The sequence below is a fragment of the Halyomorpha halys genome, unplaced genomic scaffold, assembly GCF_000696795.3.
Source record: "Halyomorpha halys isolate HHAL.00 unplaced genomic scaffold, Hhal_1.1 Scaffold29.1, whole genome shotgun sequence".
In the NCBI taxonomy this organism is placed as follows: Eukaryota; Metazoa; Arthropoda; class Insecta; order Hemiptera; family Pentatomidae; genus Halyomorpha; species Halyomorpha halys.
The window spans coordinates 602,409-618,714 of NW_027115892.1; the positions used below are offsets into that span (position 1 = coordinate 602,409).

General features: G+C 30.4%; 2 protein-coding genes across 2 annotated transcripts in view; one reads left to right on the forward strand and one right to left on the reverse strand.

Annotated features, from left to right (window-relative positions):
- The window catches only part of LOC106684122 (odorant receptor 49b), a 12,751-nt gene extending 3,184 nt beyond the window's left edge, over positions 1 to 9,567 (forward strand). Inside the window, exons 4-8 of the mRNA XM_014426024.3 lie at positions 1,446 to 1,947; positions 4,149 to 4,248; positions 4,819 to 4,917; positions 5,408 to 5,563; positions 9,486 to 9,567. Of these exons, the coding sequence (XP_014281510.3) occupies positions 1,446 to 1,947; positions 4,149 to 4,248; positions 4,819 to 4,917; positions 5,408 to 5,563; positions 9,486 to 9,530 (902 nt within the window). The 3' untranslated portion in view covers positions 9,531 to 9,567. The remainder of the gene's footprint in view (positions 1 to 1,445; positions 1,948 to 4,148; positions 4,249 to 4,818; positions 4,918 to 5,407; positions 5,564 to 9,485) is intronic.
- A 2,963-nt stretch (positions 9,568 to 12,530) lies between these two features.
- Positions 12,531 to 16,306, reverse strand: part of LOC136797139 (odorant receptor Or2-like) — a 10,369-nt gene continuing 6,593 nt past the window's right edge. Inside the window, exons 6-7 of the mRNA XM_067052862.1 lie at positions 15,710 to 15,865; positions 12,531 to 13,832 (exon numbers count right to left, since the gene is read on the reverse strand). Coding sequence (XP_066908963.1) covers positions 13,788 to 13,832; positions 15,710 to 15,865 — 201 coding nt within the window. The 3' untranslated portion in view covers positions 12,531 to 13,787. The remainder of the gene's footprint in view (positions 13,833 to 15,709; positions 15,866 to 16,306) is intronic.

The following is a 16,306-nucleotide window of genomic DNA, read 5'->3' on the forward strand; positions in this document are numbered from 1 at the left end:
TAATATCATCTTGATGTCAAACGTTGTCCGGTAAAGAGTACCTTATGTGGCACAATAGCCTGGCCAAGATTATCTGGAATTTCATATAATTAACTGATTTTAATATATAAAATTAAAGCTTGCCTAGTTCCTTATTATTGGTACGTGCTGAAACAATTACTATCAGGCAAAAGCAGAACAATATATTGTGATAGTTCTGATTACGGACCACACCGTGGCTAATAATAAACAGGACCAAGTCTTAATTGACCATAAAGTGTGAAGTGAATATGTTATTGATATTGTTCTACCAACCGATGAAAATATCAATACAATATTTCGGCAAAGATCAGGAAATACCAATATTTAAACCACGAACTTCAGCAACTTGGCTTGAACATATAAAGATAATATCATGCAGAGGCCTTATCCCAGACGATACCGTTCACACAGTTCAGAATTTGAAGATGTCTGAAAAAATATTAGGAGAAGAGCAGAAAGCAGCTTTCCTCGGCACAGCGAGTATCATTAGAGAGTTTTTAAATACAGTTTAAAATTTGAGCCTAACCCTTAACTTTGTTCCGGGTAGGTAAATATTTCTGGCAATATCCAAGAAATAGTGTAATTCTAGACAAATAATAATAATAAATTTTGACGAGACATTCATAGATTACCGTTAAGTTTTACTTATTATTTTATCATAGCTGATCGCACCTCCATCTTCTTTTCACAATTTTTTTTTTATTTTAATTTCTTCACAGTGTGCTTACTTCTAGATATTGGGCTACTTATTAGAAATGCAGTTGATTATTAAAGTTTAATTCCACATATTTACTAAGTAAATGCCAGTTACTGTGTGTTTGCACTTAGGGTAATTAAAATCAAATGATAATCAACCGAGCAGTATGTTACCTATAAGTGATTACATAACATTTAAAAAGTTATTTTATACCAGCATTAAAAGATAAACATGAATGAAAACAGAGCGACTGGTTCTTTAAAATATTCACCTCGGAAAATTGTCAGAAAAGTTGGTAAGTAAAAAGGCAAAAACACGGTAGTTATTTTTAAAATTAAATAATACCATAGGACTAACTTATTTGTCTAAAAAATGGGAACATAATAAGGAATGTTTTAATGAAAAAATTTTTTATAACTCATCAAAAAAGGATATTTCAAAAAAAATCTTTCGGCAGACTGCGTTTTTCTCAATTAGGGAAGAGAAATTTTTTTTCATGTAGATGGTCACGTGTAATGATTGATGGAAAGACTTTTTCTGAGGTGTTTACATATAGTAGTGAAGCTAATCATAAAATCTGATTTGTATTTTTATTGCCTATTTCCCCAACTTAAGTGTTGCTGAAATTAAAAAAAAAAAATATGAATGAATTTTTTAAAACTTAAAACACTAACCAAATTAATTTGGATTGAATTTATTTAGCATGCTACTGATTTTTATTTTCCAGATAGTTACCACACCTATGACTATCAGAGTGAAATCATGAGAAAGAAAATTGACGAGGTAAAGGAAAGCTGTGTTAAGAGCTTGAAAGGATTTTTCAAGACGATAGTATTCCTCATGGTCTGGGTGTCTTTCAATCTCACTGCGATGACGATACTGGTCGGACTGATAAAACAAGAACCAATATATCTTTTCCCTTGTTGGCATCCTTTCGACATCAATAATATTATTTTTCAAATTCTCATACTATTGTGGCAGCAATATTTCCTGTCAACTATGATTTTTATGGCATTTGGTGGGGGATCGATGTTATTCATACCCTACACTCATATCAAATCGGAAATCAGCCTCCTAAAGTATGCCTTGAAGAAAGTCGAAGCGAGAGCTCATGAGATGGCAAGAACGAGAAAGGCTTCAAATGTTGGCTCGGTCAAAAGTAAAGTTCTGTCGGAATGTTATAAAGAATGTGTAAAAATGTGTGTTGAACACCACATAGAAATATTAGGGTAAGTTTGAAAAAGATAAAAACTTTTTTATATATAATATATAAAAATGATTGTCCGTAACTAAAGGAGGTGGTCGGGGGTGCCGTCAAAAATGAACAAAAAATAGTTTACAACCATTTATTTGTCAAGATTTAGCCCAACGTTGCATAGGTTCATCAAAGTTAAAAAATATTTATTTATAGTAATATAATAAGATGACAATAAAGTAAACTTAGGTGGGATTAAAAATTATGTAAATATAAGTGAAAAATCATATACGAATGAACAAAAAATAAATAAAATAAGATGTCAAGCACTAATTATATACAAAAAAGAAATAACAGAGTTTTTATTTTGTTTTTTCGGTTGGCTCTATAGATCTTGGAGATGTTTGGCCGCCCAAACCAGCCATTTCCACGACTCCTATCTTGGGATACTACTTTCCAGTTTGCTGCATGTAGCTCTTTCGCATATTTGTTAATTTTGTCCATCCATCTGGTTTTTTGCCTCCCACTTGGTCTCTTTCCTACTATACTGGCATTCATTGTTGTATAGAAGCGTCCTGACGGATTGCTCTCATTACTTTCATATCATGAAATATTGACTGACCAGCTCTGCAAGCAGCTCACCGTTAGTTCTTTTCGATGAGGTGTAGATAGTTGACCGTAGATTAATGATTGGAGAAGTTTCTTGGGGGGTTCGGTCAGCAAAGAATAACATAAATAAACAAAAACCATATTTATTTATTTTATGCCGACGTTTCGACCTGAGTTTCAGGTCTTCATCAGGGGTTATGGCTCAATTGCAGGCCTACCTTCTACGCCATAACCCCTGATGAAGAACCCCTGAAACTCAGGTCGAAACGTCGGCATAAAATAAATAAATATGATTTTGTTTATTTATGTTGTTCTTTGCTGACCGCACTTCCCGACGAACTTCTCCAATAGTTAGTTCTTTTCCTCCATGTCTTATGGTACTGATCCCAGATAGCTACTGCAATTGTACGAAGGAATTTCCTTTCAAATATTTCGATTCTGCAGTCTAGGGCACCTATTAAAGCGTAAGTCTCGCCGCCGTATGTCAATACTGGATTAATCATGGCATTGTCCACTTAGTTTCAGATTTGAAGAGATTTTTCGAGGTTTCAGTATTCTTGAGAAGAAGGCTCCGTTCGTGCTTGTTATATGCTGGTCTTTCTCAGGCCGTTGATCATTTATTGGGTTCTTCTTCGAAGCTCTATAAAGTGGGGGAAAACTTCGAAAAATAAATATATGTATATACAGTTCACCGTAAAAATTGATATTTAAGAAGGTGGTCAGGGTTGCGGTCAACAGAGAAACAAAAATAGTTTACAACCATTTATTTGTCGACATTTAGCCCTACGTTGCATAGGTTCATGAAGGTTAAAAAATATTTTGTTATGGTAAGATAAGAAGACAATAAAGTAAACTTAGGTGCGATCAAAAATTATGTAAATATAAGTGAAAAATTAGATAAGAATGAACAAAAAAAAATGATAAGATATAAAGCACTAATTGTATACAAAAAAGAAATCATTCAGTTTTTATTTTGTTTTTTCGGTTGGCTCTATAGATCTTGAAGATGTTTGGTCGCCCATACCAAAATTGATATATAAGAAGATGGTCAGGATCACGGTCAAAAGAGAAACAAAAATACTTTACAACTATTTTTGTTTCTCTTTTGACAGCAACCCTGATCATCTTCTTATATACGAAAAATAAATAGTTGTAAATTATTTTTTGTTCCTTTTTCGCCGCACCTCCGACAATCTCCTTTATATATTTTTCTATTTTATTCTTGCAATATTCCAATTATGAGCGTACCCAGCGAGAGGCAAGAAGGGGCAGCTGGTGCTAAATTAAAATTAAGTTAGTGAAAATTAAATTATTTCAAGCAAATAATTGTAATAACTAATAAAGCGCTGCTATAATTATTTATCATTTTCTTTAAATTTTGGTTACATTCGCATTTTCCCGTGCTGAAATATCACAACCAGAACACTTCCTCCCCTCACTAGTTTTGACCCCTGGTACGCCCTTGATTCAAATCAACTAACATCTGATTTCTTTTCTGTAATGCTGAGCTATAGAAACTATAAACTATCTCCAATAAAAAAAATAATTGTTAAGTTATAAGGAAAGTTCAAGATTGTTTTGATGTTCATTTCATTGAAAAATGAATTTATATATTTTTATTTTCAGTTACTTTTATAGAGGAAAACGTTTGACAGGAATCATATACACAACTGGTTTTTTCAGTGGTGTCATTGCTTGTACATTTGGTGGATATAATATTAACTCAGTAAGTAAAATATTTTAAATTTTCGTGGAAAATTATGATTGATTAATTAGAGTTCAGAATTATTTCAAATGCTTAAGAGAGAATTTCTACTCTTGAGCTTGATTATAAGAAAAATTTAAATTTTACAAAACTATATATCTTCAATTAGTTGGACTCACAGGGAGCAAATCGGACCTCCTCCCCCCAATTATTATTTAATTATAAGAAAATCGATAGTCAGTTTTAAATTCAAAATTGTCAATTTTTTATTTATTTATTATATTTAATTTTTGTTTACGTATCTGTTCATCTAAGTGTATAATTATTGGTATTTAGTTTGTTCCTAATCCACAATTTGTCAAAAAATAATTTATATTTACAAAAAAAAGTTGTTAGTGATTTCTGTGTTTTATTTCATATATGATAACAGTGAAATATTTTATTTTACTTAAAAATTCAGTGCAATTTAGAAGGAAAAGTTATTAAGCACATTGTTTTTGAAGAGGCACTGAATTGAATTACAAATTAAAATGCTGGGATAAATGCATTTTTTTTTTTACAAAAGTATTGATTTTTATTTCCATGATTTAGGAAAACTTGGCGCTTAAATTTAAAAACCTAGCAATATTATTCTTTATACTTGGCTACCTTTTCGCAATGTTCTGGATAGCTGATGCAACAACCACTGAAGTAAGTTTTATTATGATTTTATTATTAAAATTATTTTTAGTAGATCAACTTAAAGTATACAGACCTGAATGTAATGATTAACTGATATAAACACTCTGGATGAAGAACTTTTATAGCTACAAACGAAAAGATTATTAATTATGACCATCCCGAATACTACTCTCACTAAAATACTTTTTTTATTATCCTGTAGTATTACAATTCTGTCATATATTGATTTAACAGAGAGCAGATTAGCATCATATATATTATATATTCACAGGAATATATAAATAGTAATATAATAAAATTAAATATAAAAAATAACTTTCCCTAAAATAACCGAACAAATTTTAAAACATACGATGAATTTATGGACTTCTACTCTTTAACTATTTGAATTTTTTCTTTTGTCCGATAAATATTTACTACTTATCTTTTTCCACCCCTAAAAAAAAAAAAACATTAAATCAAAGTTTACAACTAATAAAAACAACTTATTTTATTCTAGTTCCTAACAATTGCACAAACGGTGTTTGAAGTGAAATGGTACGAATTGCCTAAGGAATGTCAGTCAACGCTACAGTTCATGGTGTTCATGTCAAACCAACCTCTATTCTACAAATTGGTACTCGGACAAAAAGTAAATATGGAAGCCTACATGTCAGTAAGTACCATATTATCATCTTTTCATATATTGAACATTAACTAGAATATGTCTATAAAATATCAAAAATGAGAAATTCTATGAATTCAATCTGTTATATGATAAGCACAATTTGTATTCATAGAAAAATCAATTGATAAGGTTAGGTTTAAGACATGAAGTTTATATCGTTTAAAGATAGGAAAGTACGTCTGTTTTATATTCTCTTATTTTCTTCCCCGAAATTTTCTGAAAATTAATTTTTTTAAAAATTTATTTTGTTTATTAGAGATAAATAAATATGTACCGCTACAACCCATGAAGCGTCAGGGGTTCAATACTTTATAAGGAAGTACTGTTACTAGACCAACGGTTGTACAAGGAGGTGATTTGGTCAGAATCACGCTCGACCACTAGGTTTTTAGGAGGCTGGGTGGACCCCAGAAGGGCTCCAGAACCCACATGGTCGACTCACGGCTACAGTGTAACAAAACAATTTTCAGCTCTGCCGGATTCGAACTCTGGTCCTTGGAGTTGTTACCGCCTTCTTCCATGTTTATTAGATAGCAAATTATTAATATTTCAAGGTTAATTTATTTGTCGTTGATAAAATATAGATGTATCAAAGAAGGGCTTGGTTAAGGTTAAGACAGTGTAAATGAGATGAGATTACCTACGATTAGTGAATTTCTCCCTCTTTATTTAGTTCGGACGCCAATTAAATAACATAAAAATCAGTGAAGACTAAAATGACTTTATTCTAACATATTTACAAGAAATACATGTTACTGTTACTGTTACTCAGTCTCTCTCTTCTTACTTAGCTATCTAGTCTAGGAAATATATATGAACACTTGAGAAGAGGGGGTAGGAAGAATAGTGAAATAGGAGAAGGGGTTTGGACCAATCAGATAATTTAGGAAATTAGGTGGAGCCTAATTTTCAGCTCTGATTCGACCGGATTCGAGCTCGGGTCCTTGGAGTTATTTCCATGTTTATTAGATAGCAAATTATTAATATTTCAAGGTTAATTTATTTGTCGTTGATAAAATATAGATGTATCAAAGAAGGGCTTGTTCGCACAGGCATGCGATAGTAGTTTATAGAATCTGATGAAATTAATACGGGGCCAATTTTAAACCAATCCTCAACTTGCCTTCAGATTTGGGCCAAATCGGATGGGCTATTTTCGAAGTATGGGAGTTCATGCATAAGTGAAAGTAATGATGTCTATGAAGTTGGCGTATCATTTGGTGGAAACTCACAAACATTTGAGAGTTCTGGCTCCTTTTTTAATAGGTCTAGAATTCCTGATAGATTAAAGAAAGTATTTTACCTATTAGAACTTTTTTTTTTGAATTGACTAAAAAATAACCTTCGGAAAAATGAGACTATTTTCATGTTGCGTATCATGTAGTGGAAGCTCACGAATTTGTTAGAGTTTAGGCTTACGTTGCAATAGACGTTGAGTTCTTGATTGGTAAAAAAAAAAAAAGCTCTGGCCACTAAAGTAGAAAAAAACGCTTAAGAAGAAGTGAAACGAAAACTAAATCGCTGAATTCTGGTTCTACTAAAATACGTTCTTTATAGTCAAATACATGCTGAAAATATATCCAAAGAGATCTATGCATTAATAACAATTAACGATTTTTGAAAAAAATTAAATCTTTCCCAAAAAATATGTTTTTTGACAAAAAGGAGTGAAGAATCTGGACGGAAGAAGTCCGACGAAAACCTAATGGCCAGAACGTTTTCTTTAAACTCTAGAACCATTTAAATGGAAGAAGATAGTCGACCGTATGAAGTAGATTGGAGGAAGATAGTTCGGATGGCGGTGAATAAAGCTATCAATATAGTAAAAGAAAACTGTTTATTGTTTACCAACGTTACAATCATCATTTGGTAGCAGAACTTCATTCTTACAGCCGTGACGAAGCTCTGCAAAGTGGGGCGAAACGTTAGTTAGTAATGTATAGTTTTCTTCAGTTCATTCAGACTATCTTCCTCCAATCTATTTAAATGGAAGGTGGAACTCTCAAAAGCTTGAGAGTTTCCGCCAAATAATACGCCAACTTCACACATACTTTTCACTTTAGTTAACCCGCAATGCCAGCAGATTCCATCCAAATCGTATAAACCTTTGGATCGATTATCCTAAAATACGAATTTGACTACAGACAGAAACGGAACTGAAGTGTTCCTTAATGTTGAAAGCGCGAATGAAAATTTTCATTTCTGGAGACATAAATGTTTTTTTGTTTCCTGTATGAATATTTGGTGTACATTTGGAAGGATGATCGACAAATCATTAGAAATGGTCTTTATTGAAAAAGTTAACAATGTTTATTCCTGAAAAAATATCAGCAAAACACCATAATTATTATTTATTTATCACCCTATTCTGCCTATTAGGCAATACGGGTGTACGCAGCAGTTGGTACAATTGCTGCATATGTCAAACATTTTTACATAGCTGTGCACACAGCTTGCTATTGCTTTAAAATAAATCTTGCTCTCCTCCTGAGGCCTTGCTGGTGTAGTTTATTCTCTCCTACCCAGGGAGAAGTGAGTAGGGCCCACGACCTCCTTCCACCCATACACGAAGGTCTTGTAGTGCGGGTAGTTTTCTTTTTTCATCAGCTCAGGAAGATCGCTCTCAGTCAGAACATAGAGTCCAGTTTCCCTCATCATCTTGGCTCTCAGTGCTTCAGTGCTTCACCATAATTATGAACAAAATATTAAAACTTTTTTAAGCCAAAAAACAACACTGATATGTATATCATATGGCGAGAGTTTTCAAAGGAGTTTACCCCCAAAAAGAATGTCAAATGATGAAATATAAAATGAGTCATAGATAAGTATGGATTTAAAAGAAATATAAAAGTGAAATAAAATTGTTGATAATAATTTCGTCATTGGCAAACCCATTTCAAACAGTAACTTCGCTTACGCCAACTATTGTGACTGTAAACATTTACAAGCTTCACACCACAAATATAAACTTTCCATACCTTTGGTAGTAAGGAAGCAAAACATGTATGATACGTCGAAATATAAAAGAGGAAAAATTCATTTTGGAGGTTTTTCACACCATTTATCGTCCTCTTTAAGGTGATGTACACTTATTTTTTTGTTTTTTCACGATCTCCATCCTGGTTATTGTATATGGACATATGGTTATATAGATACGATAGGAGGGTTTATTTACTGGAAAACCCATACTCTAACCTAACCATTGTAGGGGTTCAAGTTTTCATTTCGTGGAACCACCACAAAAAAAAAAAAAAAGTCGACCTCCCAGGCCAAATTTGAACCATTACTTAAAAAACATTGAGGAGCTCTGTGGTTACCAAGACATAAACCTCAAATCCCTTAGATGACCCCAGTGTCCACTTTTAGGCGATTGTTATAAATCTTCTGGCATCCGACGTTATTTTGTTTTCCTTATTCATGAGATTGTTTGATATTAATTTTTAATAATTAAATAATATCATTGTTTAATTATCATAAGTTTTTCATGGTTAGTGACTTTTTCAGTTATCCTTACAAAACAGCATAAATTGAATTTATTAAGGTTTAAAAAAAAATAAAATAAAATAAAATAATTTTATAGGTTAAAAAAAATTAAAATTCAGATTTATCCCATTTTCCAACTGGATGCCTTTCATAAACATGTGTTTTTAAGGAGTGTTACAAATTAATTTTATTATTGGTTTGTCTTCAATTATGAATTCAATGAATATTATAAATTATGAATATATCTTATATTATTGAAAGATTTGATAGAAATTTTAACTTTTCAAGGATGAAAGTTGAAATTACAATAATTCCTTCCAAATAGCAACTAAATTTAAGTGTCCTTTAAATTTATGACCAACACAAATATATATGCACTTACTTATCAATTAATTATATTTCAATAAAAACATTTAATTTGTTTCAGTTGGTCAAGGCTACATACTACTATCTCAACTTTTTAACAGCTTAAGGACTCAACGAGAAGAATTAATAATTTTTTTTTTTAATAAATGTGTATATATTGAAATAAGTTTTATTTTCCACTTTCCTCTCCCCTCTTTTTAATAAGCGAATAGAGAAACTCAACAATAGTAAAAACCTTAATGATTTACAATTATTATAAAATAAAATGTTAAATCAACATTGAAATATATTTCATACTATCAAGGAACTGTGGCGTAGCATAACATAATAATAAAAATTTTAACCATTTTATTTCAAGACTTTTTTTATTTAAAACTGTATAATACATGATAAATATGACTGTTCTTACTAAAATGTTTTTTAGAATTACTATATATTTAAGTCTTAAGCAACTGACAATTACTAATGCGCCAATGGCAAGTAAGCAGTATAATAGCGCTTACTAGTTATTTCATGTCTATTGATTACAGATAGCTTAATAATAATAATAATAATAAATGAAGGTAGTTATAACTAGAAGGTATATATGAGAAGACGTAATGAGAGAAAGGCCACGATGAGCTCCGAGAGGTTATTACATACATTGAGATTCATACTGAAGGAAACGAAGTGTTGGATTGCAATGGCGGATGAGAGGGGTGGTTGTGTCCAATAAGATATGTAGTTGTAATGAGAAATGTTTGGGATCCCAAAGGAATTTTCCCAAGAATATGTTACGTATATATTTGTTGGACAAGTGACAGCATTTTCCATTCATTGGAACGCAGTTTATGTGGTCCTTACGGCAGTGTAAATTATAAACTAATGGGTTTGCTGTAAATCTAATCAAAAGTCATCTTCCAGTGGCCTCAATTCGTCTAGTAAGAACCACATGTACATTTTATTATTATTTTTAATGATAATTATTTGTTTTCTCGAGTTATACTTGAAAAATATTTGAATACCTCCACCTATGGCGAACATTGTTTCAGACCGTCTTCGTTAAAATTACAACAAAATTCAGAACCATGCAGTTCTCATTTAATCATCACTTTTCTATCTTCGCTTTCTTCACTGGATAAAGGAAATATGATGAGAAGGTGAAAAAAATTTGAAGTATTCTTTTGATGCGGTGAAGTAGAATTGAGATTAAAATGGACATTAATTTCATATAGTCCACTAAATAAATGGTTGATAATAATGTTAAAGAGAGGACATAATAATTAAAGTAGTGTGAATAATAAATAAAAAAAAATATTATTATTTATTTATTGACAAAATATATAATAGCCACTAAGAAATTACAAACTAGGCCTCCTTCCTGCGACCTTTGCTTTTTACAAGTAATAAACTTGGAATATTCACAAATAATTAACACTAGGAACTTATTGCTAATTGATTAACTATTGCTTGGATGATGCAATCACATATTTCAAAAATCTGGTGCAGTGCGTCCATCACACAACTTTCACTTACCTTTATTTTTGTTAATTGAAATCAATTCTTGCTAGTCTCTTCCATTTACCGACAGTTACAGGAGCAGTGACCTACAACTTGAGAAACCCAACCTCAACCCGAAGACTAAAGCCCAAGCTGCTGCAGGAAATTCTGTTATATATTCTATGATTGGCATTACTTCTATTCTATTATTTTGTATTCTCTTAGTCTTTTTTTCCAATTAATTTTTGTTTGTTTTTTTTTCCCATTAGAGGGCAGTTGTTTGTTTTCGTAGGTGAATATTATACTATTATAATGTTAACTTTATACGTTATTTTTGTTACTAACTTCACTTTTCTCTCTTATTAAGAATTATTATTTTTCGTTGTATATAGTCAGGGGTGTCTTTTGTACGAGACTAGATCCCCCATAACCAATTATTAAAAAAAATGCAAATGTTATATCAACCTTGTAACCATGGCTTGTATTTAAAACCAGACCAATCTGGTATAAAATAAATAAATTTTTAAAAAAATCATGTTTTTATTAAAACAGTAACTTCTTCATAATTAACAACGACATTTCTTCTCCAAACTATTTTCTAATATAATTTAAGTAAAATAAAAAATATTCCATGTTACCGTGCTTCCATGGTTGACACGAAGTTATGACTGTTGTCTTATACTTAGCTATAAAATTCTTCCATTTCTCATTTTTATCTACTGTTTCATAGTACTAACAATGTGAGATTGCTAATTATTTATAATTATTATTATAAATGTTAATTATGTTAACAAACAAAATTAAAAGTACTTTATAAGAAATTTGTCTTGAAAATTTGCTGTTTATACCCTTTCAGACTATTTTAACGGAGATAAGACCTAACTGTTATTAAATAATTGCGTTGTCTTTAATATGGTGAATTTAATCATATTCGTCAGACTTGTTTTCGATAAAAGGGTAAAATTGGTGAGATAGAGTAGCATTTCCAGTGGGAATGATTTCTAGATTATAGCGAATAAGATCGTGTGACATCCCAGGCAAATACCTTAAGACGTAATTTCAGTTTTGTGAAGAATATCAGATAGAGGTTATGTCAGTTGGATTACAGCTGAGATGTGGAGGTCAATTTGAATCAGGGACTGGATAATTTTTATGACTAGGATGTCGGATGGCAATTGGGAATTAATTTCTATGAAATAATTCATTAATTTGTAAAAATTAACAAATTATTTATTATTTTAAAGCAATTGTTATAAAATAACATGAAGAGATAGAGAAAGGTTTCCTTATTTTATAGAATGAAACAACCAAACGTGATTGGTTATTTTTCGTCTATACCTTTCAATTATACTATAATAGTTCGTTTAATATATTTTGTGTGTGTGAGCACGGTTATCTATTATCTATTATGTGCTCTATAATTATTAGTTTTCACGTTTTCCTTAGTTTAGTTTATCGATTCTGTTTATAAAAACAATGTTCTGAGAAGCCGAACTTTTTTTATACTATAACATATATCTATCTTCTTTCCTGAAAACCTTTACTTTGTATCAAACTCATTTTTTTTTTAAGACCTGGAATTTGGGAATTGGTAGTATAAAATATACAAATTACTAGTACTATATTTAATTTATTTTGTTGTTCTAACAATAATATCTAAGCTTATTAAATTTTTACTTGTAACTCTGACGAAGAGCTACGATGTAGGCCGAAACATCAATACACATCAAATAATATATGCTATTTCATTAAAATCATTCAACTATACCAATAAAAGAATCACTAATTGTAAAAATAACTATAGATATCAGTTTCCAGTAAACTAATCGAAATAAAGCTCCTCTTTAACAATTGTTAATGATTAACATCACATAAATAGTCCGCAGAATGCAAAGCGAAGAAGTATGTATCTATTTTCTTTCTCTTTTACTTAGAATACTTTTTTTTAAAAAAAGATTATTCTTTATTTATTACTTATTATTCTTTATATTATAAAAAGTATTCATTCAAATTATTCTTTATTTATTACTTATTATTCGTTATATTATAAAAAGCATTCATTCAAATTATTCTTTATTTATTACTTATTATTCTTTATATAACATTGAGTAATCATTATAACTATACAATACTACAACAACAGCAGTTCTTTCCAGAACACAGAGTATCATAATTATAACATTTTAGTTATATAATTAAAATTATATAATAAGTATAACAATTTCAGTGCTATTACTATTTCTATAATCACATTACTTGCTCTGCACATACTGTAGATTTGATTTTATACTACAATAGCAATATGCTGGGTGTACCAAATAAATCTACAAGGTAAGGTAAGGATTATAAACAATGTAGTCTTCAAAAAGTCACATATGAATTCTTAAAGTACTTTTACTTAATTATAAAGCTGAAACACTGAAATAAAGAGCTTAAATTACACAATGCCTAGATCTGTTCAAACTTACAGTGAAGAATTATGTTATTCTGAAAATTAGCAACATTCTGAGAACATCTCGAAAGTATCTTGGTTATTAATCACATTTAAATAACGACATGAGGATACCAAATATTTAATCTTTAAAATACAACACACATCATATTTCCCTTTATTTTCATCCTTCCTATTAATCTAATAACAAGGCATTGGTCCAGTTTTCTTCTCAATATAGAGCTTAAAGTTTCTACTGTATTATGAATACTGGACATCAAATCGCCTAATACATCACTGAGCTGTTCCAAATAAAATGTTGACAATAATTTAAATTCTTTACAAATGCACTAAAATTTGTATACTGATAGAGGAGTGTAAGAAGCAAACCTATGTTACTAATATTCATTTCCCAATATTTTTCTTCTAAGTTTATTGCCTGATTCAGCCTATTTAAGCTGTTAAAAAGTTGAGATAGTAGTATGTTGCCTTCACCAACTGAAACAGTTTGAACATTTATTAAAAAAAAAAATATTGATAATAAAGATAGAAATAAATCAGTCCTTAATCCTTAACGAATGCTCTTATGTGCCAAACTGAAAAAAAAATGTTGATTTGGTCAAAGGTAAGATGGTACTTTATTTTTTTCCCTTCAACAGTTTGACGAAATGACAGTTAATAACTTAAGGTTGTTTGTACGAATCTGCGGTAAAAATAAGATTTCTCAAAGAGTTCAGTAAACTTTAAAAAAAAACAATTTAAAAAAAAAAGTAAAAAAAATTTACCTGAAACTGAGGAGTCCTATCGGTAAATTTTGAAAATTGTGGGGCCAATCAATTTTTTTTTATAATTAATTTTTTGTTTACAACTATATAAAAATATATACAACAAGTAAATTTGCTGTAGGTGACAAGTGACATGATACAAACATGTCGAGAATCTACCCATTGATAAAACTCCAATAACATTTCTAGAGTAGATCTCGAGGCCATCTAGAGAGCATCTACTTTTCAGATTGATTTTATCAGAGGTTTAAGAAATCGTAGTTTGAATTGCGATGGTGCTACCGGCACTCAGAGTTATAACCAGCCAGTTCGAACCCCTCAATTGTTCCATTTGAATTTGGATTAATGGTTGAAAAATATATTAATACTAAAATATATAAAAAAAATTAACAGTTTTTCTATTTCTGAAATCTTTTCTTGTTATAATTATCTGATAATAATAACTTAATATAATTTCGTGCAACTTTGAAAATAGCATTGACATTTTATTAATTAGCAATGCTTAAAACAGAGTATGAAAGCCCACTTCTGTAATTCTAAATTAAAGTACATAGCTTAATGTATTTTCAATGTCTTGCGTCTCGTTTTTATTTTTATATTTGTACTGAAGACGTTTATTTGTCTATTCCTTAGCCATGTATGAGAAGAAAAAAAATTAACATTTAACTATTCTTTGTTTTTTTAATGAGTGAGGGGAAAAGATATAAACTATAAACATCTTTAAGCACTGTCTAGACTCTAGTCAGAAACTCTGCTCGAGAAAACCTGATGAAGGCTTGAAATTCAAGTCGAAACGTCAGCACAAATAATTAAGTTTTGTGTTTATTTACTGACCGCACCTCCGACTATCTTCTTCTCATAATTAATCGACGGTCAACTAATAACACCTCGTTATAAACATCTTTGACGCTCTAAACTAGGTTCACTTTAAATTTCAATTATATTCCATAATATTGGAAAGCACGTTAAACCTGCAACTGATTGAATGAACCTAATTAAAAGATTACACCGAGACAAAAAACATTTCAATAACTAAATAACTTAAAATAAAACAATCTATCCTGTATACACAATAAGTGTCGTAAAATGGTATTAAAAGTTGTGCTTTGGAGTTCTATCAGTGGGTAGATTTTCCACATGTTTGTATTATGTCACTATGTCACCTACAGCGAATTTACTTGTTTTATATATGTTACAGTTGTTAATAACAATAAATAAATGATTAAAAAAAAAAAAGTTGTACAGAAAGGCACACAATATTAGACGACTTTTGATTACCGGATATCAATGTGTGAGGCCATTGCCTTTTTGAGGCAAATAAATTTTCTAGAATTTATATGAACTTCTTTTACCATTCCGCTTTACCTTCCACAACGCTTCCAACCGCAAGAAGACATCCGGAAATCACAAGCAGTCGATAATTGTATTCTTAGGCATTTGTTTGTATAATTTTAAATTATTTTCTTCTAGTATTCATTAATATGTGTTCTGAAGGTCTATTAACATGTCAGCGTAATTAGTGATTAATCATTAGTAGTAAAATTTGCTTTTATCGTTTAAAATGTTAAATGGAGATTATGATAGACTTACTGCCATGTACGCTTCCATGTCCACCTTTTGCCCTAGTAACAATGTGTAGAAGAGTGGTTGGTTCGACATCAGTAACATGAGCTGTAAGGTAGACTGACATTCCTTAGGTAAATTATACCATTCCATTGTAAATACTGTTTCTGCAATTGTCAGCAACTACAATATAAATTTTTTCATCCTTATAGAAAGGTTTGCAATATTATGACAAATAAAATGTATTCAGAAAATAATTTTAATGTTTCAACGAATTTCAGGAAGGTTTTTCCGTAGTTACTTTCAGGATTCAAAGGCGAACATGAAACTATTTTAGGCTTTACAGCACAAAGTATACTTTAATAAAACACAAAATTTTATTAAACAAAAGAAAAATTGGTGACAAAATAAAATAAAATACAAACAGCTCCTTTTAATTACTTTTATAACAAATTTCCTTCACTTACATACTGATTTCTTTGGTCTTACCTTATTCTGTCTATTCTTTTGAATAAAGTTACTATTAAATCTGTTTTCCAGTTCTATAACCGGAATCAGTATGTGTGGAGGAAATTTATTACTCATTTTACATTCCTTCATGTAAAAAATCTTTCCCTCAACTTT